General features: G+C 51.8%; 2 protein-coding genes across 5 annotated transcripts in view; both read left to right on the forward strand.

Moving 5' to 3' along the window:
• KIF17 (kinesin family member 17) overlaps positions 1-11299 on the forward strand; it is a 54554-nt gene extending 43255 nt beyond the window's left edge. The window contains exons 12-15 of one of the 4 annotated variants that reach the window (XM_055261044.2): positions 3149-3403; positions 4866-4933; positions 8973-9090; positions 10551-11299. In XM_055261044.2, the coding sequence (XP_055117019.1) occupies positions 3149-3403; positions 4866-4933; positions 8973-9090; positions 10551-10760 (651 nt within the window). In that variant the 3' untranslated portion in view covers positions 10761-11299. Of the gene's footprint in view, positions 1-3148; positions 3408-4865; positions 4934-5132; positions 6596-8972; positions 9091-10550 lie in introns of those variants that run through there. The other 3 variants (XM_055261045.2, XM_063631646.1, XM_063631645.1) reach the window with 3 other exon arrangements.
• A 26-nt stretch (positions 11300-11325) lies between these two features.
• On the forward strand, positions 11326-24685 carry DDOST (dolichyl-diphosphooligosaccharide--protein glycosyltransferase non-catalytic subunit). The gene is made up of 12 exons (XM_055261060.2): positions 11326-11438; positions 12932-14123; positions 14329-14439; positions 20321-20407; positions 20733-20836; positions 20978-21072; positions 21795-21888; positions 22131-22279; positions 22724-22871; positions 23539-23659; positions 23783-23889; positions 23982-24685. Exons 2-12 carry the CDS (start codon positions 13919-13921, stop codon positions 24129-24131), a joined length of 1371 nt encoding a protein of 456 aa, XP_055117035.1. The 5' UTR covers positions 11326-11438; positions 12932-13918; the 3' UTR covers positions 24132-24685.
• Positions 24686-25147: the final 462 nt, after the last annotated feature.

Consider the following 25147-nt stretch of genomic DNA (forward strand, 5'->3'; position numbering starts at 1 on the left):
AGTAGCTGGGACTACAGGCGCATGCCACCATGCCCGGCTAATTTTAGTATTTTTTAGTAGAGATGGGATTTCACCATATTGGTCAGGCTGGTCTCGAACTCCTGATCTCAGGTGATCCACCCACCTTGGCCTCCCAAAGTGCTGGGATTACAGGAGTCAGCCACCACGCCCAACCCGTCAATTGATTTTTGATAAGGATGCCAAGATAATTCAGTGGCGAAAGAACAGTCTTGTCAATAAATGGTGTGGGGACAACTGGATATTCACATGCCAACGAATAATGTTGGACCCCTACCTCACACTCCATACAAAAATTAACTCAGAATGGATCAAAACCTAAATGTAAGAGCCAAAACTGTAAAACTCTTGGAAGAAAACGTAGGTGTAAATCTTTGTTACCTTGGATTAGGCAGTGGTTTCTTAGGTATGACATCAAAAGCACAAGTTACTAAAAAAAAAAGAGGGATAAATTGGATGGTGCAGTGGCTCATGCCTATAATCCCAGTGCTTTGGGAGGCCGAAGTGGGAGGATCGCTCAAACCCAGGAGTTCAAGACCAGCCTGGACAACATGGGGGAAACCCTGCCTCTACAAAAAAATTTAAAAATATTAGCCAGATGTGGTGGCATGCACCTGCAGTCCCAGCTACTCGGGAGGTTGAGGACTGGGAGAGAGGGAGGACTGGGAGGTCGAGGCTACAGTGAACCAAGATCACGCCACTGCACTGCAGCTTGGTGACAAAGTGAGAATTGAATGGCATATGAATTATATGAATGATGTCTCAAGAAAACTGTTACAAAAATTATCCTGCTGGGTGCGGTGGCTCACACCTGTAATCCCAGGACTTTTAGAGGCCAAGGCAGAAAGACTGCTTGAGGCCAGGAACTCCAGACAAGCCTGGGCAACACAGGGAGATCCTGTCTCTACAGTAAATTAAAAAATTAGCCGGGTGTGGTGGCTCACACCTGTAGTCCCAGCTACTTGGGAGGCTGAGGTGGGAGGATTGCTTGAGCCCAGAATGTCGAGGCTGCAGTGAGCTGAGAAGGTACCACTGCACTCCAGCTTGGGCAACAGAGTGAGACCCTGTCTCTAAAAAAATAACAACAAACAAAAATTATTGTGAGTGATTCCAGATGTACAAAAACATATAATGATTATTATACCCACTAACACCATGTGCTCACTACCCAGTCTAAGAAATGGAGCAGGGCTGGGCGCGGTGGCTCACCTGTAATTCCAACACTTTGGGAGGCCAAGGTGGGCGGATCACCTGAGGTCACGAGTTTGAGATCAGCCTGGCCAACATGGTGAAACCCCATCTCTACTAAAAATACAAAAAATGAGCTGAGCATGGTGACTCAAACCTGTAATCCCAGCTTCTTGGGAGTTGAGACATAGCAATCGCTTAAACCCTGGAGGCAGAGGTTGTAGTGAGCTGAGATCGTGTCACTGCACTCCAGCCTGGGCGACAGAGTGAATCTGTCTCAAAAAAAAAAAAAAAAAAATGGAGCAGGCTGGGCCACTGTGGCTCACGCCTGTAATCCCAGCACTTCAGAAAGCTGAGATGGGAGAACCACTTGAGTCCAGGAGTTTGAGACCAGCGTGGTCAAAAAAGTGAGCCTCGTCTCTATTTAAAACAAATAAAAGAGGCCGGGCGTGGTGGCTCACGCTTGTAATCCCAGCACTTTGGGAGGCCAAGGCGGGCGGATCACGAGGTCAGGAGATCAAGACCACGGTGAAACCCCGTCTCTACTAACAATACAAAAAATTAGCCGGGCGTGGTGGCGGGCGCCTGTAGTCCCAGCTACTCGGAGAGGCTGAGGCAGGAGAATGGCATGAACCCGGCAGGCGGAGCTTGCAGTGAGCCGAGATCGTGCCACTGCACTCCAGCCTGGGCGACAGAGCAAGACTCCGTCTCAAAAAAAATAAATAAATAAAACAAATAAAACAAATAAAAGAAATGGAACATTGTTAATCCAGTTGAAACCCCTGTGCACCAGCCTCTCTGTGGCTGTCCTGCCCACCCATGTCCTGCCAGCTGTTCTCAAATGGGTGAGTATCAGTGCATGAATTCAAACATCCTTCTTTTATTTTTAGTTATCTATTTATTTATTTATTTTGAGACAGAGTCTCACTCTGTCGCCCAGGCTGGAGTGCATTGGTGTGATCTTGGCTCACTGCACCTTCACCTCCTGGGTTCAAGCAATTCTCCTACCTCAGCCTCCTGAACAGCTAGGATTACAGGCGTGTGCCACCACACCTGGCTAATTTTTTTGTATTTTTAGTAGAGATGGGGTTTCACCATGTTGGCCAGGCTGGTTTCAAACTCCTGACCTCAAGTGATCTGCCCGCTTCGGCCTTCCAAAGTGCCGAGATTACAGGTGTAAGCCACCACTCCTGGCCTCAAACATCCTTCTTTACTAATCAAACTGTACCTGCTCTTTGAGGAAACAGTCTGTGCACCGGGGCGTCTTGGGGCTCAGGGAGAGGGTGGTTATGGCTGGGGCTGGCAGTCACCTGTGCTCAAGAGGGACCAGGGGGACCAGTCTGGTAGAATTGAGCAGGAGACCAAAAGAATCGGGAACCCTTGATCAGATCAAGGTGGGTCTTACTCTTAGAGCCAGTGTTTAGGTCCAGTGTTTGTCACAGCGTAACACAGGGCTGTGGCAGTGGGAGAGTGAGGGTTGTCAAGTCGGAGAGTTTGTGCCTGCTGTCCTCTTAGAGATGTCACTTGTGTGATTCTCTGATATCCTTTAGAGCTGTGGTGTTGGATGTGGGGACTTCTCAAAGGCTCCTGAACAAAATGTACAATGGGGGATAGTGACTGAGGGGCTGGCTGTTGGGGTTGCTGATCAACTTTTCCCCTACATTTTGCAGGGCTCCGGGGACACATTAGGTGCTCATTTAAATGCTGGGTGGAGAGGCAGCAGGGTGACTGGATAGACGGAAGGATCAGTGGGTGTGAGAGGAGGTGGATGGATGGATGGAAGGAAGGATGGCTGGATGGGTGGTGGGGATGAGAATGGATGGCTGATCAGGCCAATGAACAGATGATGCGTGGCTGTTGGCAGGACAGTGAGTGGACAGGGTGGTTAGACGGAAGGGGAGGTATCTTTCCCTGCTCACTGCTTGTCATCCTTTGCTTTCAGCTCCGGGCAGCAGAGGTGGAGATCAAAGATCTGCAGTCCGAGTTTCAGCTGGAGAAGATCGATTACTTGGCCACCATCCGCCGGCAGGAGCGTGACTCCATGCTGTTGCAGCAGCTCCTGGAGCAGGTGCAGCCCCTGATTCGCAGGGACTGTAACTACAGCAACCTGGAGAAGATTCGGCGTGAGTCCTGCTGGGACGAAGATAACGGCTTCTGGAAGATCCCACATCCCGTCATCACAAAAACCAGCCTCCCAGTAGGTCAGGAGCTTGGCTGGCCCTTGCCCTCCCCTCCCTCCTTTACGGCTCACCATCCTGCAGACTGGCAGGGAGCGTGGGCCTCTCCTTGCAGGTTGTGGGTGTAGCAGACACGTGACCCTGGGTACCTGATGCGTCAGGACTCTGAGAAAGTGGTGTGTTCTGGAGGCAGACAGGTGTGGGTTGGAATTCTGGCAGCACCATTTCCTGTGTGCCCTTTTTGGGACTCGGTGTCCTCATCTGTGAAATGGAGATGAATAACAGCACCTTTCTTAAAGTTGCTGTAAGGCTCGAAATGTGTTAATAGGTCAGGTATGGTGGCTCACGCCTGTAATCCCAGCACTTTGGGAGGCTGAGGCTGGCAGATTGCTTGAGTCCAGGAGTTCGAGACCAGCCTGGCCAACATGGTGAAACCCTGTCTCTAAAAAAAAAAAAAGAAAAATTAGCCAGGCGTGGCAGCATGTACCTGTAGTCCCAGCTACTTGGGGGGGCTGAGGCGAGAGGATCGCTTGAGCCTGGGAAGTCAAGGCTGCAGTGAGCCAAGATCGTGCCACTGCACTCCAGCCTGGGTGACAACGTGAGACCCTGTCTCAAAACAACCCCCAAAAAACAAAAACCAGAAATGTGTTAATACACATAAAGCCCTTACAGCAGCGCCTGGCACATAGTGAGTGCTTGCTGCGTGTTATTGTTTTCCTAATCAGCATTGTCACTGGTTCATCCTTACAACAGCCCTGAGAAGGACAGATTTTCTACCCATTTCACACAGGAGGACACAATCTCAGAGGGTCCAAAGTCACAGTCACAGCAGTGAGTGGGAGGACCATGGATCGAAACCCACAGTTCAGAGTTTCAGGCCTGGTTCCACTTCTGCTCTTGCTGCTGACCTCCCGTGTGGCCTTCCGGAGATCACTGTCCCTCTCTGGGCTTCTTTACAAAAAAGGGGTTGGATAACATGACCTTGAAATCCTCCTCACCTCTGATGAGTCTCAGAGTAAAGCCAGACATGCTGTGGCTCTTTCTCCAGCCATGGACCTGACTGTGCCCATTTGGGGAGCCCGCAGTGCCCCCCAGGAGTCCTCCTTCTTGCTCAGAGTGTTCATCCAGCTCCGACATCTCTGATGTTTACAGATGGCATTGATACCATCCCTGCCGAGACCCCAGCCCGCTCCATTTCCCACATGCTCTGGGATGCAGCAGCCTTCCTGTCTGTCCCCACCCTCGCCTGCTGTCTTGCCTGGAAGCCCCTTGGCTGCTGTCTTGCCTGGAAGCAGATGAGGGTCTTCTCTGGTGTCTGAGCCCCTCCTGCTGTCTGTTTCTTAAAATTATCCCTTGTCTTGGGCTGGGAAGTGTCCTCCCCTGTTTAAGCCTGAGCCAGGCCTGACCCCCACCTCCACCTGTGCCCTCCTGTAGGCCTTCCACCAGGCAGCAGTGACTTCAGCTTTTGTTTTCTCATGGCAGTTTCAACTGGGCCACAGAACAAACCAGCCCACAAAACCTCTGCAGCAGACAACAGCGAGCCGAACATGGTGAGGACCCCGGGAGAGGGAGTGGGGTGTCGGGGGCTGGGAGGGCTTTGCCCCCAGTGCCGTGGGTCAGCGTTACTGCAGAGAGCTGGTCTTCCACTTTCCTCCCGCCTAAGGATTAAAGAAGGGGCCAAGGCTGGATCCTTTTCATGTCCCTCCATTGGCACCTAGACCCTCAACCCCCTCTGGCCTTCATTCAAAGGTACTCACAGTCATAAATACCAAGGGAAAGTGGATGGTTCCTGGTGGCCCGTCTTGCCAGTGGAGGACAGAGGCTTGAGCCTCAAACTCAGACGACAAGCAGCACATTCTGGTTTCCTGCTGGTAATCCTCAGACCAAAAGGGTCCTCACAGGGTTCATGAAGCAGTAATTGGGATTCCTAAGTCACTTTATTTTCCCCTCTCTCATATTCTGTCTTTTTTTTTTTCTTTTTTTTTTCTAAACTCAGTGGCAAGACCTATCTCCTATATTTTGTAGTGCAACAGAAATGCATGTTCTTAAAGCATGGGTGGTTTTTTTTCTGTTTGTTTTTTTTTTTTTTTTTGAGACGGAGTCTCACTCTGTCACCAGGCTGGAATGCGGTGGTGCGATCTTGGCTCACTGCAACCACTGCCTCCCAGGTTCAAGCAATTCTCCTGCCTCGGCCTCAGCTGGGATTACAGGTGCACGCCACCACGCCCAGCTAATTTTTGTATTTTTAGTAGAGATGGGGTTTCACCGTGTTGGTCAGGATGGTCTCGATCTCTTGACCTTGTGATCCTCCTGCCTCAGCCTCCCAGAGTGCTGGGATTAAAGGCATGAGCCACCACGCCCGGCCTCTATTTTATTTTATTTTATTTTATTTATTATTATTATTATTATTATTATTATTTTGAGATGGAGTCTCACTCTGTCGCCCAGGCTGGAGTGCAGTGGTGCGATCTCGGCTCACTGAAAGCTCTGCCTCCCAGGTTCACGCCATTCTCCTGCCTCAGCCTCCCAAGTACTGGGACTACAGGCACCCGCCCCCATGCCCAGCTAATTTTTTTGTATTTTTAGTAGAGATGGGGTTTCACTGTGTTAGCCAGGATGGTCTTGATCTCCTGACCTCGTGATCTGCCCGCCTCAGCCTTCCAAAGTGCTGGGATTATAGGCGTGAGCCATTGTGCCCAGCCAAGCAGGGTGTTTTCAATGAAACTCTTCAAGTTTGTTAACTTAGCTGGGAGCTACTGTCCCCAGCAGCCACCAGAGGCCCAGACAGAAGGGCACCAGCAGGGAGTCCACCAGTCCCTTGGGGTGGCCTGGTCAGCAGGCACAGCCTCCATGACACAACTCCATGAACAATGATATGAAAGTTGTTATTATTTACGGATCCTCAGGCTAGGCAGGGCCACCAGGGAGGGACCCAGGCAGCTGGAACCCCTGTTGGTGTTCTTGTGTCTGGGCCTCTGGCGGCTGCTGGGGACAGTAACTACCAGCTAAGTTAATAGAGAAACTCTAAGAGTTTTGTTCAAAACAAGGGGTCAACAAACTTTTTCTGTAAAGGGCCCGATCATAAATATCTTGGGCTTTGTGAACTATGTGGTCTCTGTCACAACCACTCAACTCTGCCAGTGTAGCACAAAAACAGCCACAGGTAATACACAAATGAATGGTGTTCCAATAAAACTTTATTTACAAAAATAGTCTGCAGGCCAGATTTTGTCTGTATGCCATAATTAGCTGATTCTGCCTTAAGCCATTACAAATATTTCAGAAAACCCACATAGAATATACCTTTACAGTTATGATAAGATCACTCCAAGGCTAATGAATTCCAACCAAACATCACTGGCTGAGCAACTCAGGCTGCAAGGGGCCAGCTTCATAAAAAAGGGAAAGTTGCTGCCAGGAAAAAAGAGATTCTTAATCTGGGACTACAAAGAGGTTATGTCAGAATGCCTTCAGCTCCAAGCGATAGATACCAAAGCAAACAACCATAAGAAAAATAGGGGATTTTTTTAGTTCATGTAAGTGGACCAGTTTCAGGGATGGCTGGCTGGATCTAGGGGCTGAAACAGTCAGGGTCTGTGTCTGTCTTCACCTTTTTTTTTTTTTTTTTTTTTTTTTTTTTTTTTGAGACGGAGTCTTGCTCTGTCGCCCAGGCTGGAGTGCAGTGGTGCGATCTCGGCTCGCTGCAAGCTCTGCCTCCCGGGTTCACGCCATTCTCCTGCCTCAGCCTCCCGAGTAGCTGGGACTACAGGTGCCCGCCACCACGCCTGGCTAATTTTTTGTATTTTTAGTAGAGACGGTGTTTCACTGTGTTAGCCAGGATGGTCTCGATCTCCTGACCTCGTGATCCACCTGCCGTGGCCTCCCAAAGAGCTGGGATTACAGGCGTGAGCCACCGTGCCCGGCCACCTCTTTTTTTTTTTTGAGACAGAGTTTCGCTCTTGTTGCCCAGGCTTGAGTGCAGTGGCGCCATCTCAGCTCACCGCAACCTCTGCCTCCCAGGTTCAAGCGATTCTCTTGCTTCAGCCTCCAGAGTAGTTGGGATTACAGGCATGCACCACGACGTCCAGCTAATTTTTTTGTATTTTTAGTAAAGACAGGGTTTCTCCATGTTGGTCAGGCTGGTCTTGAACTCCTGACCTCAGGTGATCTGCCCGCCTTGGTCTCCCAAAGTGCTGGGATTACAGGCATGAGCCACCACTCCTGGCCTATGTCTTCACCTCTTGTTCCTGCTTCCCTTGGTATGCTAACTGAAGGCTTTCTCCACATGGCCGGAAGGATGGCTGCTGGCCATTGGTGATCGAAAAGGAAGAGAGGTCTGGTCTGTTAAAGCAACTGTCCCCAAACTTTTTGGCACCAGGGACCAGTTTCGTGGAAGACAGTTTTCCCACAGGTCAGGACGGGGTGGGGGTTCAGAAAGTTTTGGGATGATTCAAGTGCATTACATTTAATGTGGACTTCATTTCTATTAGTATTACATTGTGATATATAATGAAATAATTATATAACTCACCATAATGTAGAATCAGTGGGAGCCGTGAGCATGTTTTCCTGCAACTAGATGGTCCCATCTGGGGGTAATGGGAGACAGTGACAGATCTTCAGGCATTAGATTCTCATAAGGAGCACAACCTGGATCCCTGGCATGTGCAGTTCACAATAGGGTTTGTACTCCTATGAGAATCTAATGCCACCACTGATCAGGCAGGAGGTGGAGCTCAGGCAATAATTCAAGCGATGGGGAGCAGCTGTAAATACAGATGAAGCTTCACTTGCTCACCTGCTGCTCATTTCCTGCTGTACAGCCCATGGCCTGGGGGTTGGAGACCCTTGTCTTAAAGCATCCTTAAACTAGAGCTTGGGGAGAGATTCTGATTGGCTCTGCCTGGGTCATGTGTCTACTCTTGGACCAATTACTGTGTTTAGGAAGATGTGGTTCTGTGATTGGTGCAGTCTGGGTCACATGTCCAGCTGTGTAACAACGGGGTGGGAGTCAGATGTAGTATAGGGCACTATGAATTCTCACCCCACTGGGACCGTCAAGTGGAAGAAGAACAATTCCCTGAAAAGGGAGATTTAGACTGAAGAAAACAAGTCCATAATAGTCGGGAAAAATAATAGCTCTTGGTGATAAAAAGGTTAGGATTCCAGTTCTAATGATCACAGATGTACCTGTGAGCTGAGGATGGCATCGCATTGCCTGTTCTATGAACATGTCGTGATAGATTTGGGGTTTGTGTATCACCCTGGCCCCTGTTGGAGCTGTCAGGACACCCTGTTTTGAGCTTTGTAGGACAGAATAAGGCACTTCCCCTCTCAAGGAAGGGGAGGCCGGGTGCAGGCTTGGCTGGAGACTGTGACTTCCTGGCCCCGAGCTGCTTGGGATCCCACCCACAAGTCCAGGATCTACGGTGTAGGGTACACCAGAGTGGGCAGTGCCTGCTCCAGCCCTGTGACAACTTGGGGGAAGCTCGGGGAGGCCCCTACTGCCCCAGGATGCCAGAGGCTGCGGAGCCCTGTACTAGGGGCACAAACAAGGGGGCGTGACCGCGGGCATCTGCATCTCGGCAGGAGGAGGACCGCTACAGGCTCCTGCTCAGTCGGAGCAACAGTGAAAACATTGCCAGCAACTACTTCCGGTCTAAGCGGGCCAGCCAGATCCTCAGCACAGACACCAGGAAGAGCCTCAGTGAGTGTCCCTCCCCTGTCCCCACCCTCTCCACACAACTGGGAGAGGCACGAAGGGGATAGTTTTGAAGTCAGACAGACCTGGGTTCAAAAACTTCTTTCCCTCTCGGAGTCTCAGTTTCCTTAGCTACAAAATGAGGCGGGTAACACCAACTTCTTAGGATTAGGTGATACGAGGTGAGGAAACGGCCCGGCCCGGGGGCTGGTGCTTAGTACAGAGTCTCCTCTTTGCTCCATTCTTGTCTCCCCTGGCCCCCAGTAGGCACTCAGTGCATGGCTCAGGGGCCTGGCTGGGGAGGTACGGGTTTACGTCTCACTAGTTACGCGCCAGCTTCCTGGCGACTCACACGCCAGCATTGTGACTTCCTCCAAATGCAGATTGACTTCACTTATCAAGGGCCACAAATGCAACACACGCTTTTAAGAATCAAGCATCACTTCATTTTATCTGCTTTTAAAACTGAAAGCAAAGCCCGCAGAGCTTCCAATAAAATAGCAATAAAAAGCAAATCTTGGCCAGGTGCGGTGGCTCACGCCTGTAATCCCAGCACATTGGCAGGCTGAGGCGGGTGGGTCACTTGAGGCCAGGAGTTCAAGACAAGCCTGGCCAACATGGTGAAACCCCGTCTCTACTAAAAATACAAAAATTAGCCGGGCGGTAGTGGCGCGTGCCTGTAATCCCAGCTACTCAGGAGGCTGAGGCAGGAGAATCGCTTGAGCTTGGGAGGTGAAGGTTGCAGTGATTCGAGATCGCGCCACTGCATTGCGGTCTGGGTGACAGAGTGAGACCCTGTCTGAAAAAAAAAAAAAAAAAAATTAGCTGGGTGTGGTGATGCATGCCTGTAGTTCCAGCTACTTGGAAGGCTGAGGCATGAGAATTGCTTGAACCTGGGAGGCGGAGGTTGCAGTGAGCTGAGACAGTGCCACTGCACTCCAGCCTGGGTGACAGAGTGAGACTTTTTCTCAAAAAAAAAAAAAAAAAGCAAATTTGAGTTCTATATATTGAGGTTATTTAAGAGACAGAATGGGTAGAGCTGAGGAATAAGGTGGGGGCGTGGGGGGGAATAGGATTAATTGAGTGCCTGGCATTGTGCCCATGTTGCAGATGAGGAAACTGAGGCTCAGAGATGAAGCAGCTTCTCTAAGGTTATAGGAAGCAGTGGAGCTGGGCTTTGAACCCAGACTTGTCTGGCTTGAGATCCCAGGCTGCCTCAGCCTGAGGCTTTAAAACCCCAACTCCCCAGCCCAGCCTCTTTGGATGCAGACACAGTTGCTGGGTCTGAGACCTCAGCCAGAGCAGCCTCGCAGAGCCTGGGGTCCCAGCTGCAGGGCCAGGGCCTCTGGCTGGGCAGTGGGGGTGGGAGCGGGGTGGGCCAAGCTCTCCATCCTACCCACTTGGGGCGTTTTCTCTCCATCCCTGCTCTCCCGGCTTACCAGCACCTCTGCCCCTCTTCCCCACAGCACATCACAACTCGACACCAGGCCTCAGCTGCCTACTCAGCAACAACTCTGCCATCCCACCCACCCAGGCCCCTGAAATGCCCCAGCCCCGGCCCTTCCGCCTCGAGTCCCTCGACATCCCTTTCACCAAGGCCAAGCGTAAGAAAAGCAAAAGCAACTTTGGCAGTGAGCCTCTGTGAGCACGGCTGCTTGCCATTGCCCGCCTTATAGGCATCTAGAGACTGCCAGGCCCTCCCAGGGCAGCCCCAACCAGGCCTCCTCCCTCCTGCCACACAGCGCTCCGGGGCCTGAGGGCTCCCTCAGCCCTGGGAAGACACATTCTCTTCCCTTGTCCCCAGAGAGCCCACCTCTGCCCTGGGCAGGAGCCCCTTGGAGGCTGTATAGTCCTCCTTAGAGAGGCCTGCTCCAGCTGTTCACACCACATCAGTGTTTCCGTCTGCCCACCTGCCACGGCGCCCACACCCATGCCCACCAGTGTTGGTCTTTGCCTCAAAGCCTCAGACCTGCTTCACAGCCTTCACCAGCCCTGATGGAGAGGGCAGCAGCTGCCACGTGGAGGAAGCTCAATATCAGCTGGGAAGGAACTGTGCCTCTGTCTGACAGGCCCCACTTCCTAAGAACTGCCCTGCCCCATGGGATGGCACAGGGGTCCCACAGCAGGTCTTCCTGCACTGCCCACCCCTGGCTGGTCTGTGGCCCAAGGAAGGCCACTCCACATTAAGCTGCCCAATAAACTGCTTTTAAGATAAGCTCCCCTTCTCTGACCCTCTGACAGTGTCACTTGGGGCCCCTCCCTGCCATTGTGGCCTGGCTGTCCCAGGGAAGTTCTTTCTGGAAAAAGGGTTCTTTTGCCTGGGACCTCCAGGGTTTCTGCAGCTCCCTACAATCGTGAGTACATTCTGGGAAGAGCGTCTGAATTTTCATTAGATTCTCGAAGGACTTGTGACCCAGGAAGGCAGACCCCTTGTGGAAAATAGGGCCATGTCTCACTGAGGCCAGAAAAGGGCCCAACTTTTGACAGTCCTGGGGGCTGTGCTGGGAGGGGCTGTGCTGGGACTGGGTGTCCTGATATAGCCAGAAATGAATCCAGGCCACCCTGTTTGTGCCCACATAGGGGGGTACCTAGGACACAGCCTTCCCCTTGCCCACTCTATTCCAGGCCAGTCCTGTGGGGGCTCCACAATCTAAGGGAAAAGGCTTGGCCTTTGGCACAGTCCTGGAACCTAATTTCACTCTGAGCCTCATCTGTGAAATGGGGATAACGCCCACCTCACAGGGTTAATGTGAAGATTAAATGAGATAGTATGTAAAGCTCCTGGGGCTTAGCAGGTGCTCTGTGTTCGTCCTCCTCCTCCCTATTTTGTATCAATTTCTATGGCAGGCCCTACAAGCCACATGCCTGGGCCAAGGAGCACACACTCTTGAGAAGCTGGGGTGGGGGTGCTTAGACAACTACAGAGATATACAGCCAGAGGCAGGCAGCAGTACATGCTGAGTCAGAGCAGGTGAGATCAGGTCTTTTAAAAATTATTTTTATTTTCTCTGAGACAGAGTCTCGCTCTGTCACCCAGGCTGGAGTGCAGCAGCGGGCGATCTCAGCTCACTGAAGCCTCCACCTCCCGGGTTCAAGCGATTCCCCTGTCTCAGACTCATGAGTAGCTGGGATTACAGGCGCCCGCCACCACACCCGGCTAAATTTTTTGTATTAGAGACGGGTTTCACCATGTTGGCCAGGCTGGTCACGAACTCCTGACCTCAAGTGATCTGCCCGCCTCAGCCTGCCAAAGTGTTGGGATTACAGGTGTGAGCCACCGCGCTTGGTCGAGATCAGGTCTTTATGGGGAACAAAGAGTGCCTTTCTGAAGGGAGCAGTGCTGGATGGGGCTCCCAGAAAGGATGGAGAAGATCCCGGGAGGTTTAAGATGGGGGTGTAAGGAGGGCGCTCCTGGCAGAGAGCGCTGCAAAGCTAAAGGCAGGTGTGGAACTCAGGGTGTTAAAGGCTGGGCCATTCCTGTTCCATGGAAGCCCTGAGCAAGGACTGACAGGGGATGAGGCTGCTGAGATGAATGTAGGTGGAGACCTGAGAGCAAAGAGCCTTGGGGTGTCCCTGTGCTGTGGCCGACTCTTAAACAACAGTTTAACACCGTTGGCTCTGAATTAGAGGCGGGCGGATGTGGTACTGTGTGTCGAGGGTGGAAGGACAGGAGTTAGGGTGCAGGGGCCAGGAGCTCTGCAGAGGCTTAACTTGGGGCGGAGCCAGTGGGAATGGAGAGCAAGTAGAGTCCGTTAAGAAGATGCGTGGAGGGCGGTTTTGATTTTTGCTCCATTGTTGGGTTGGTGGACAAGTGTCAGAAAGGAACTGCTACCTTCTGTCTCTACAGCTGCCGTCACCATTGGCCTCAGGATTGTGGTTGGGACCCAGAGGACAGTGGAAGTCTTGCCGCTTGTGGTAGTTTTTACTTAAACCCCTGGTGGACAAAGGCAGGTCTGAGGTGAACCGGGTGGCCTCTGTATTAACCTAGAAGAGGTGGGAGCCACATTATTGAATGGACGTTCACTCTAGCCCGGCGCTAAGTGCTTCAAAACCTGCCATGTTCCTCCCAAGAGCCCAGAGATGAGGTAATTAAATGGCTGTTCCTAAGGCACACAGATAAGCAGCGGTGCTGGACCTCGTCCTTAGTCCTATTTACAGCCAGGGAAACTGTCCCGGAGAGAAGTGCAATGCCCGGGTAACGGCTAGTGAGAGATGCAGCTTGGAAACGGAACCATCGCTAGGCCAGTCTACTGCCCATCCACAGTCTCCAGCGTGGGCCACCGAGCTGGGCAGGACAGGCCCGTCCATGCCATGGCCCCTGGAACCGTGAGCGGCAGGAAGGAGGCTCCAAGTGCCCTGGCCCTGATCTTATTCTTCCAATCCCTCCTCCCTAGAGATGGTGGAGGTGGGGCCTAGTTCCTGGTCCCGAGCCTTCCCAGGCCCAGTGAAGACCCCGCCAGCAGGAGGATGGCCCCACACCCTCTCCGCGACGCGACGGTCAATCCCAGGGAGGACCCCGCAAGCTCCAGCGGGAAGTGGGCTCCAGACTAGGGGGCGGGAGGCCGGCCTGGGCGGAGCAAAGGGCGCTCGGCCTCGTTGATTGGCCGCGGCTGCAGAGCTGTCTCTCTAGGATTGAGCCTTTTCTTTAGGGAGACGGGGCCTTGATTCACTCCCACCAATAGGGTTCAAGGAATCCGCCTCCCACCAGGACACTTCCGGCGGTGCTCTCCGCTCCTTACCGCCAAAGCTGCGGCTCTGGGCGCCCAGCCCCGGCGTATCCCGATCACTTCCGGGTGGTGCTCCACGGCCCCGAGCCGCGATTGGGCTACCGTAGATGGGGTACTTCCGGTGTCCAGGTGCTGGGCCCTTCGGCAGGAGGAGGAAGATGGAGCCCAGCACCGCGGCCCGGGCTTGGGCCCTCTTTTGGTTGCTGCTGCCCTTGCTTGGCGCGGTTTGCGCCAGCGGACCCCGCACCTTAGTGCTGCTGGACAACCTCAACGTGCGGGAGACTCATTCGCTTTTCTTCCGGAGCCTGAAGGGTGAGAGCGGGGTCCGAGGGGTGAGCGTGTGGGGGCCTGGGGTTGGTACAGCATCGAGGGCATTGACCACTCTCCTTCCCACTCCCTTTCCTGGAGCAGGCCGCCCGGGTCTGGCCTGCCGCTTGGCGTGCGGGTCCGCGATGTCTGCAGCAGGGGTTTCCCTTTGCGTCCCGTCTTCCTCAACTACCTGTTTTTTCTTGTCCAGACCGGGGCTTTGAGCTCACATTCAAGACCGCTGATGACCCCAGCCTGTCTCTCATAAAGTATGGAGAATTCCTCTATGACAATCTCATCATTTTCTCCCCTTCGGTAGAAGGTAAGGGTTCCGCGTCGCCCCCTAGCACTGGGATTCGAGACCCGGGACTGATGGATTGCTTTCTTCTGGTTCTTGGGCATGTCCTGGGTCACAGGATGGGTTGCCAGTCCTGGACGCTGCTACCACGGAGATGAGGAAAATGCTCATTTCTGACCTGACCCTAGGAGGGGACATCTTTCTAAAAGACACAGCTAAGGATTGTGGAGTCAAGTGTTGCTGCAGACCATGGAACCCAGGGCCCTGCTGCTCTACTGAGAAGGGAGTTTACTCTGTAAAGGGCCTGATAGAAAGATGGAAAGGTCCTGGGTTGGGTTTGCCTGGGTGGAAAGAAGAAATGGTCTGTTATTAATATGGATTGCTATAAAGAGGCATTGTGCATTGTGGCTGTTGATCTTAAGAATTCAGATAGATTCAGGCCGGGCGCGGTGGCTCACGCTTGTAATCCCAGCACTTTGGGAGGCCGAGGCGGGCGGATCACGAGGTCAGGAGATCGAGACCACGGTGAAACCCCGCCTCTACTAAAAAAAATACAAAAAATTGGCCGGGCGTGGTGGCAGGCGCCTGTAGTCCCAGCTACTCGGAGAGGCTGAGGCAGGAGAATGGCGTGAATCCGGGAGGCGGAGCTTGCAGTGAGCCGAGATTGCGCCACTGCACTCCAGCCTGGGCGACAGAGCAAGACTCCATCTCAAAAAAAAAAAAAAAAAGAATTCAGATAGATTCGGCCGGGCGCGTTGGCTCACGCCTGTAATCCCAGCACTTTGGGAGGCCGAGGCGGGCGGATCACAAGGTCAAGAGATCAAGACTATCCTGGCTAACATGGTGAAACCCCGTCTCTATTAAAAGTACAAAAATTAGCTGGGTGTAGTGGCGCACGCCTGTAATCCCAGCTACTTGGGAGGCTGAGGCAGGAGAATCGCTTGAACCCGGGAGGCAGAGGTTGCAGTGAGCCGGGATTGTGCGACTGCACTCCAGCCTGGCGACAGAGCAAGACTCTATCTCAAAAAAAAAAAAAAAAAAAAAAAAGAATTCAGATAGATTCATGGTCTCGGGCTGAAAAAAGAGCCTTGGCAATTATCTACCACCCCACCCCTCCTCCCATTTGAGGCTGGATAGATATGTCCAGCAGCCTTGCAGAGGGCTAGTAGTTTAACAGAATGAGTATCTTGGCCAGATTATCCAGTTTATACTTGAGTATTCCTGTTTTACGAGGCAATCCACTCCACCACTGAACAATTCTGTTAAGAAGTTCTTTTTTTTTTTTTTTTGAGATAGAGTCTCACTCTGTCGCCCAGGCTGGAGTGCAGTGGCGCGATCTCAGCTCACTGCAAGCTCCGCCTCCCAGATTCACGCCATTCTCCTGCCTCAGCCTCCGGAGTAGCTGGGACTACAGGCGCCCGCCACCGCGCCCGGCAAATTTTTTGTATTTTTAGTAGAGACGGGGTTTCACCGTGGTCTCGATCTCCTGATCTCGTGATCCACCCGCCTCGGCCTCCCAAAGTGCTGGGATTGCAGGCGTGAGCCACCGCGCCCGGCCAAGAAGTTCTTATATTAAGCAAATATTGTCTCCTGCCTTATTTTGTTCTTATGCTCCCCAGCACCTTAGAGAATAGATAGAATGCTTATCTTGTTTGGAGGCATAGCCTTCACATAATCATAGCTTATTCGGTTGTTTCTCCTCCAGACTGAACATCCCCAGCTCCTTGGCTATTTCTCTTTTGCCATACTTTTTTGGTGAGCATGTTAGTCATTCTCTTCTTTATTTGCTTCAGTTTATCTTTTTCTTAAAAGACTCAAGTTGTCCCTGTTTGGGTAAGACAGGACTGCCTTCCTCCCTTCAGTTGATGAAGGTTAGGAAGTTCTTCATTGGTGCCTTGTTTTTTTGAGACAGAGTCTTGCTTTGCCCCCCAGACTGAGTGCAGTGGTGCGATCATGGCTCACTGCAGCCTCAACCTCCCAGGCTCACGTGATCCTCCCTCCTCAGCCTCCTGAATAACTGGGACGTGGCTTTTTTTTTTTTTTTTTTTTTTGAGATGGAGTCCCGCTGTGTCCCCCAGGCTGGAATGCAGTGGCGCGATCTCAGCTCACTGCAAGCTCCGTCTCCTGGGTTCACGCCATTCTCCTGCCTCAGCCTCCCGAGTAGCTGGGACTACAGGCGCCCGCCAACATGCCCGGCTAATTTTTTGTAGTTTTTAGTAGAAACGGGGTTTCACCGTGTTAGCCAAGATGGTCTCGATCTCCTGACCTCGTGATCCGCCCGTCTCGGCCTCCCAAAGTGCTGGGATTACAGGCGTGAGCCACCGCGCCCGGCTGGCTTCTTTATTCTCTGTAGTTCATGTGAGATTCAGTTCCACCAAGTCCCTCAAGTATTTTCCCTAGGCATCTGTTACTTACTGTGTCACTCCCAACTCCCTTGCAACATGTGCTTTTGGAATTGGCTTTTTGGAGGCAAGATTAGTTAGGCAGATGTCACCCCAAATTGGTATAAGTTGAAATCTTCAGATGACTGGGCAGGTGAATGGAGGCTGCGGTGCAGTAACTGGTGTTTGCCAAGTTTTTGCTGTGTTTGAAACTTTGAAATAGGTACCTTACAGTGGACTGGGTGAGATCTTAAGGATAGGGAGTCTGCCCTGGAGGAGTTCTTTCAGTCTGTTTTTGAGGAAATAAAAGACCTGAAATGAGTTACGAAACCCTGTGTCAGGATGTAAGATGAAGTGGAGGCACTGTCAGCTTGTATAGGTCGGAAGGAAAGAAGCAGTGAATGAGACTGCTTGGGAGAGGGCTGAGAGAGGATACTGTTGGTGGGAGAAACGGCAGAGAGTGTAAAACAGTGTTTCCCAAACTTTAGTCATTTGCACACGTCCTTCATGGTTTTTACCATGTTATGTATCTCCTATGCTAATAACTACCTAGTATTTTTCTTCAAATTGACCTGCTAAAAAAAAAAAAAAAAAAAAAGGCTAGGTATGATAGCTTATCCCTGTAATCCCATCACTTTGGGTGGCGGAAGGACTACTTGAGTCCAGGAGTTTGAGACCAGCCTGGGCAACATAGTGAGACCTCATCTCTACAAAAAAATGAATAAAATTAGCCGGGCGTGGTGGCGCATGCCTGTAGTCCCAGCTACTGGGGAAGCTGAGGTGGGAGGATTGCTGACCCTAGGTGGTCAAGGCTGCAGTGAGCTGAGATCATGCCAACTGCACTCCAGCCTACGCGACAGAGCAAGACCCTGTCTCAAAAAAAAAAAGGAAAGAAAAGAAAACCTAAAATAACATTTTAAAAGGGAACCAATAGTGAGCCCAGAATTACCACTGGTACGGAGAAGGTAACTATAAATAGAATAAAAACAACACCCGTAAGTTCTAGCCAGATACTGCTGCCTGCTGAAGGCTTTGAACCTGAGGTTCCCTCTTGAAAAAGGAGATTGGCAACCATTAGAAGTTCTAACAACTAGTATCAAACTAAGACATTCTCTTTGATGGAGAAAGCTTGAAAAATAAGGAAGGGGAGTAACTTTCTGTCTCTGAGATTCAAGGTTATTTAAAGCCTGCTTCCCGCATTTGTGTTGCTGCCTTTTCTGCCTCTGGTGGGGTGGGTTCCACACTCTGGAAGGTGCTGCTGTGGGAAATCCTCAGGCGTTCCTTGGGAGGAGGCTGCAGGGTAGGGTTCAGGGTAGGGCTTTGGTGTCTGCTCCCAGGGCCCTGCCCTCGTCCCATGACCACTGTCACTGTCACCCTCTCAGGTGTGTGAGTGCTGGCCTGGCTTCCCTCTCCATGCCCCAGTGGCTTCTTTGCCCTCTGGCATTGGAAGGCTCCCAGGTCACTGGCAGTCATGTCTACAAGGGAAGAAATTTTCAGTGCTTCCTCTATACCCGGGAAAAACTGGATCCCTGTTATAGATGGGGAAATGGGTTCAGAAGGGTGAAGGGATTTGCCTAGTTTTAACTCCAGGTGGTCTCGATTTCAAAGCCCGTGTTCTGTCTACTTTACAAGAGTTTCTCAACAGATGCACTCTTGATGTTTCAGACTGGATAATTTTCTTATAGTGAGGCTGTCCTGTGTACTGTAGGGTGTTTAACAGCACCCCGGGCCTCTGCTCATTAATGCCAGTGGCCACTTCTCTGTTATGTGACAGTGAAGAAATGTCTCCAGACATTACTCTGAGGGGCAAAATCGGCCAAGATTGCAAACCACTGCACTGTGCCAATAGGCTGCTTTTGGAATGTCTAAGACTGCCTGGCCTCTCCGAAGGAGAGTAGATAGATGGCTTTTTGAATGTAGCATGAGAGGCAGAGGTAGAGAATACAGAAGCTTCTGCGTATGCCTGAAGGTCAGGTAAGGCACTTTTTGTTTTCTGCTGAAGATTACCCCTCAAAAAACAGGGCTCTTATATTCAGATCTTTACAAAGTCATTTCCACCTGCTACTGAGGGTCTACTGGACACACTTCTCTGTCCAGTCTCAGAAATTGGCACGTCCATCCTTGCGGTTGCTCAGCCAGACTCCTTGGAGCTTTTCTAATGCTCCTGTCGAAGCATCAGCAGGCCCTGCGGCTGTGCCATCAGAAGGCGTGGAGGCCTGCTGCGCCTCCCTCGGTTGCTGCTCCAAGGTCGGCTCAGCACTCTTCACTGCCTAGATTTTCACAGTGGCCTTCTAACCCATCACCATGGCCACTCTCACCCTCGTACCCTAGTCTCTACCCCGCCGCCAGGATCATCCTTCAAAAATAGGAATGAGATCCTGCCAGGCCCCTGCTCAGAATCCTCCAGCGGCTCCCCACGGCAGGGCCCTCGTGTGGTGTGGAGCCCTGCGCAGCCTGGGCCCTCACTTCACCCCGCCTTACCTCCTGCTGCTCACTCCTTTCTCTCCAGCTAAGCCACACTGGGCCCCTTGCTGGTGACGTACCCACCCACCTTGGGGACTTTGCACCTGGTGTTCACTATGCTGGGAATCCTCTGACCCCACAGACTGCCTGGCACATGCTTACATCTTCTCAGATGCCACTTGCAGGTCTTCCTTAAACAAACAACCTTGGCACAAGAGCTCCCCTCCCACACTGTCCACTTTGTTTTTCTTCTCGGCTCACAAGAATTACTCATTTAATGAATAAGTGGATTACTGAGCACTGCTTCCATTACCTTAGGTTGAACATCAGAGTACACTTTGGGGAGACTCTGGAGCCTCAAATGGCCCCACCCAGTGCTCGTTTTAGATGCTTATGGCAGTAGTCACATGATCCAATTAATTGACCAAAAAAGGATAGGCTCTCACAGTTACAAATGTTGGAAATTAATGAGCCCTTTTGGTGATCACTTTTTTAAAAGCAGTGTACTGGGTGGCTCTGTTGTGGATGTCATGGATGGAATCTGCAGGATTAATACGGGAAAATGGATTAATGCCAGACCAGGGAGTACTAGTGTCAAGTGACGGCATCACTGGAGATGCATAAGTGCTCTTCCTCAGACCATTTAGACAGGGTGGAATTGACAGGCTCTGGAAAGTGGCTCCAGTGATCAGCATCACTAGCGTGAAGGGTGCAGGTGATGAGATGAAATATGGGCAGTATGGCATTTCCAAATGTATATTTCCTATGTGACTTGAAATATGTACAGCTTACTTGACCAGTGCAATTAGTGGATGTTTGACTGTTTCCTCCAAACCTCCAGAAGTTTCTAATTCTGAGCCATAATTTTGAGTCTTCACGTTGGGAGGATGGGGCCTTGCCTGTTCTGGGATGTGATGCGGGAAGCCTCTCCCTCATTGTGGCCCCTAGAGGGTGCTGCTCTGTGAGTGATCGTGGCTGCTCTGCCCTTCATGTCCCCTCCCTGCCAGTGTCAGAGGAGCAGGGAGAGGAGACCTCTGGGTCACTGTGGTGCCTGCTTTCAGATTTTGGAGGCAACATCAACGTGGAGACCATCAGTGCCTTTATTGACGGTGGAGGCAGTGTGCTGGTAGCTGCCAGCTCAGACATTGGTGAGTCCGACCTGGGAGGTTCTGGTGCTTTTCACTTCTCCAGGGAGTTGGAGAGCATTACAAACAGAAGCTGCCAAATTAGCATTCACTGGGTGGGCCTTAGCTGGGGAGTCAGTGAGGGAACTGTTTTATCAGTTCAGATTCTGACTCCTGGAGGCAGAATTACCACACTGCTGTCCAGGGGTCCATTTGGGGCTGAGCCCAGCTGGATGAAGCTGCAGGGCACTGGGGCTCACTGGCAGAGAGGGAGTCACAAGGAAGCCAGGACACTTGGCCCAAGGCCCCCCTGTAAGGGCTCAACCAAGTGTCTCTTGGGTCTGTGCAGGTGACCCTCTTCGAGAGCTGGGCAGTGAGTGCGGGATTGAGTTTGACGAGGAGAAAACGGCTGTCATTGACCATCACAACTATGATATCTCAGACCTTGGCCAGGTAATCAGGCCTGTCACCTTCCAGGTTTCAGGGACATATGGCAAAGCTCTGCTTGGGCAAAAGCCAAGAGGGCATGAGGAGGTTCTCCCTGGCCTGGGGAACCTTTTCCTGACCACCCACCTTTCCATCCACCCTTTGCAGCATACGCTCATCGTGGCTGACACTGAGAACCTGCTGAAGGCCCCAACCATTGTTGGGAAATCATCTCTAAATCCCATCCTCTTTCGAGGTGTTGGGTGAGTGAGCAGGGAGGGGACAGCAGAAACCTGGGGGAAGAAGGGGTCACTTAATTTTTTTGGGAAATCATGCCAAAATTGTAATTCTTTAGCGGTATATAGATGGGATTAATTTGTTATATTAAGACTGAGTACAGTGGCTCACACCTGTAATCCCAGCACTTTGAAAAGGCCTAGGCAGGAGGATCTCTTGAGGCCAGGAGTTTGAGACCAGCCTGGGCAACACAGTGAGAACTCCTCTCTTTAAAAAAAAAAAAAAGTTGGCTGAGCGCGGTGGCTCATGCTTGTAATCCCAGCACTTTGGGAGGCTGAGATGGGCAGATCACCTGAGGTCAGGAGTTTGAGACCAGCCTGGCCAACATGGTGAAACCCCATCTCTGCTAAAAATACAAAAATTAGCTAGGCATGGTGGCGTGTGGCGTGTGCCTGCAGTCCCAGCTACTCGGGAGGCTGATGCAAGAGAATCGCTTGAACCCCGGGAGGCGGAGGTTGCAGTGAGCCAAGGTTGTGCCACTGCACTCCAGCCCAGGTGGCAGAGCGAGGTTTGTCTGAAAAACAAAAACAAAAAAAAGTCAAACTCCATTGTTATATCAAGACAAGAGCTAAGTGGTTGGCAATTAAGAAAAAAGGATTCATTCCTGGGAAGAACTGGCTCTCGAGGATCCCATGTCCTTGGGCTGAGTTCCTGGGGCCAGTGCTGGGCTGCTCTCGTCCTGCTGCAGGATGGTGGCCGATCCTGATAACCCTTTGGTGCTGGACATCCTGACGGGCTCTTCCACCTCTTACTCCTTCTTCCCGGACAAGCCTATCACCCAGGTAAGGGCTTCACAACCTTGAGGCTTCGAAATAAGAATGAAGCAGAACAGCACATTTGGCTGAGGCGGAGGAAATGACAAGTTGGTGGGGTGGGGCATGGGGGGAAGCTGTGTGGTCTCAGGCTCCCCCTTCAGGTAGGGCCAGGGTCGTTTGGGTCTGGCCTGCTATCCTCTTGCTCGGGAGGCGTGGCAACTTTTCCCTTAGTTGGAACTGCTTGGGTCACAGCCTCGTTTTGTTCCCAGTATCCACATGCGGTGGGGAAGAACACCCTCCTCATTGCTGGGCTCCAGGCCAGGAACAATGCCCGCGTCATCTTCAGCGGCTCCCTCGACTTCTTCAGCGACTCCTTCTTCAACTCGGCAGTGCAGAAGGCGGCGCCCGGCTCCCAGAGGTAGCTGCTGGGAGGCTTAGGGGCTGGGGATCCGGGTGGTGCGGTCTGTGTATATGGTGAGGACTCAGAAGGGAAAGGAGACAGTTTTCAGCTAAAAGTGTCAGAGGATGAGTGTTTCAGGTGCTGTCAGATTATTTCAGGGCTTTATTGCTATATTGCTGGTATTGGCACTTCCAATTTTTTAAGGTAGTGGTGACTTATCTAGAGATCCCTAACCTCCACCGTTCCTTTTAGAAATTTGTGTATTTGTTATGCAAATGACACCCAACCACCCATATCTTTTTTTTTCCTGTGTTCCCTTTAACCATGAGTCCCTAGGTGCCCAAGGCCTACAGGCAGAACTTCGCTAGGGCACTGTCATGGTGGACATGAGTGGTCCTGCCCATCAGGCACCACTGGAAAGGTGGCTCTGGTGCCCAAGCTTCTCCTGTTTCCCTCCTGCAGGTATTCCCAGACAGGCAACTATGAACTAGCTGTGGCCCTCTCCCGCTGGGTGTTCAAGGAGGAGGGTGTCCTCCGTGTGGGGCCCGTGTCCCATCATCGAGTGGGCGAGACAGCCCCACCCAATGCCTACACTGTCACTGACCTAGTGGTAAGAGATGCTTGGGGTGGGAGGGCCCAAAGGGTTTGCCAAGCTGACTGAGCTTAGCTCGGAAGCACTTATTGAACACTTCTGTGCTGGCCTAAAGGGCATAAATAAAGACGAGTAAGTTAATCCCTACACCTAAGCATGCCAGGTTAGATGCAGAGCCTGGTGTGAAAACTGATGTCCTAATAGGAGCACTTCTTTTGAAGAGGTGTGTGTATTTGCTGTGGGGGGCACCAGCGGGAGGGGCTTCACTGATTAACTCTGCCCAGGAAGTTGGACTTAATAAGAGAAACGACGTTTTGGTTAGGTCATTAGGATGAATTTGTTAGGCAAGAGAAAGCGAATATGGAAGCGTGAATGCTTCAAAGTGCCTGGCACATGCCGGGGCAGGAGGGTGGTTTGGGTCCAGACTTTGATGGGCCATGAATACTGTGTGAAGGAATTTGGGCCTTCAGAGAAGAGGCAGAGATGCTGTGTTGGGGGATTAACTTTGCTGAGGAGAGAGACTGGTTACCGATCAGGGCCGGGTGGCAGGGGCATCTGCAGGTCTTCTGAACTCCTGGGCGTTCCTGCCATGTTCGTCGGGTGGGAATTAAGTGCAGCTCTGCCTGCAGGTGGTGGAACGCCTCCACTCATGGCCAGCCCTGGCTAACCTGGCCTTTTATCTCAGGAGTACAGCATCGTGATCCAGCAGCTCTCAAATGGCAAATGGGTCCCCTTTGATGGCGATGACATTCAGCTGGAGTTCGTCCGCATCGATCCTTTTGTGAGGACCTTCCTGAAGAAGAAAGGTGAGTGTAGTTCCTGCACAAGGATGCTGCCAGAAACGGCCCCAGGCCTCACTTGCTCTCGAGGCCCAACCAGGAAACGCTCTGGGAAACCCCTCCTGGTTATTCTTGTTGGTTCTTCCGCAGGTGGCAAATACAGTGTTCAGTTCAAGTTGCCCGATGTGTATGGTGTATTCCAGTTTAAAGTGGATTACAACCGGCTAGGCTACACACACCTGTACTCTTCCACTCAGGTAAGCACAGGTGACAGCCCCTGATTTCAGCTAGCACGTGCCCTGCCTGGGCTCTGCAGTGGCCAGGTCCTGCCACCTCTGTCCTCCTGCAGGTATCGGTGCGGCCACTCCAGCACACGCAGTATGAGCGCTTCATCCCCTCGGCCTACCCCTACTACGCCAGCGCCTTCTCCATGATGCTGGGGCTTTTCATCTTCAGCATCGTCTTCTTGCACATGAAGGAGAAGGAGAAGTCCGACTGAGGGGCCAGAGCCCTGGGACTCCGCATAGTGTGGAGACGGGGCGGGGAGGGGGGTTATTAGGATTGGTGGTTTTGTTTTGCTTTGTTTAAAGCCGTGGGAAAATGGCACAACTTTACCTCTGCGGGAGATGCAACACTGAGAGCCAAGGGGTGGGAGTTGGGATAATTTTTATGTTGTTTTTCCACTTTGAATTGTTAAGTGGTACTTTTCATATGTGCAGTCACTCTCATTTCTAAAATAGAGACATGGCCGGGCGTGGTGGCTCACGCCTGTAATCCCGGCACTTTGGGAGGCCGAGGTGGGCGGATCACGAGGTCAGGAGATCGAGACCACGGTGAAACCCCGTCTCTACTAAAAAAGTACAAAAAATTAACCGGGCATGGTGGCAGGCGCCTGTAGTCCCAGCTAGTTGGGAGGCTGAGGCAGGAGAATGGCGTGAACCCAGGAGGCGGAGTTTGCAGTGAGCCGAGATCGTTCCACTGCACTCCAGCCTGGGCAACAGTGCAAGACTCCGTCAAAAATAAAAATAAATAAAGAGAGACGTTGCCCTCAAACTTCACCTGGCCCCCGTCCTGCTTTGCTAACAGCTGTGGGTGGGGGTTGCTGTTTGGTGATGATTGGATACAAAATCCTAAGTGGCTTCATGAAATTTTGCATAGGACTGGACTGTCTAACTGTGAAACGATGGTTCTTCCTGTTGGATAAATCAAAGACGCCATCTTAGGCATCGCTTCCGGGTTCTTCCCCCTCCACTTGGTGCCCCCTAAACCCACCAAGCACAGCCTGCCAAATAAGCACCCAATCAAAAGGAAACACCTCCTGCTAGCCCCGAGGTCCCACCCTCCGACCAATCACCACATCACCCTAAAGGACATAAATACTCAGCCCCAGCAGCTCCCTCTCTCTCTCTCTCTCTCTCTCTCTCTCTCTCTCTCTCTCTCTCTCTCTCCCCCCTTCTCTTCGTATTCTCGCACGCTGAGCCTCCAATAAAGATCTCTTGGCTGCCACCGGTGTCG

The sequence above is a fragment of the Symphalangus syndactylus genome, chromosome 22, assembly GCF_028878055.3.
Source record: "Symphalangus syndactylus isolate Jambi chromosome 22, NHGRI_mSymSyn1-v2.1_pri, whole genome shotgun sequence".
Taxonomy (NCBI): domain Eukaryota; kingdom Metazoa; phylum Chordata; class Mammalia; order Primates; family Hylobatidae; genus Symphalangus; species Symphalangus syndactylus.

What these genes read in the sequence shown, in the direction of transcription:
- DDOST (XM_055261060.2), top strand. Translation starts at nt 13,919, where the DNA reads ATGGGGTACTTCCGGTGTCCAGGTGCTGGGCCCTTCGGCAGGAGGAGG. An exon ending in GCGGCGCCCGGCTCCCAGAG is followed by an intron (nt 22,280 to 22,723) that starts GTAGCTGCTGGG and finishes TCCCTCCTGCAG; the next exon opens with GTATTCCCAGACAGGCAACT. An exon ending in ACCTGTACTCTTCCACTCAG is followed by an intron (nt 23,890 to 23,981) that starts GTAAGCACAGGT and finishes GTCCTCCTGCAG; the next exon opens with GTATCGGTGCGGCCACTCCA.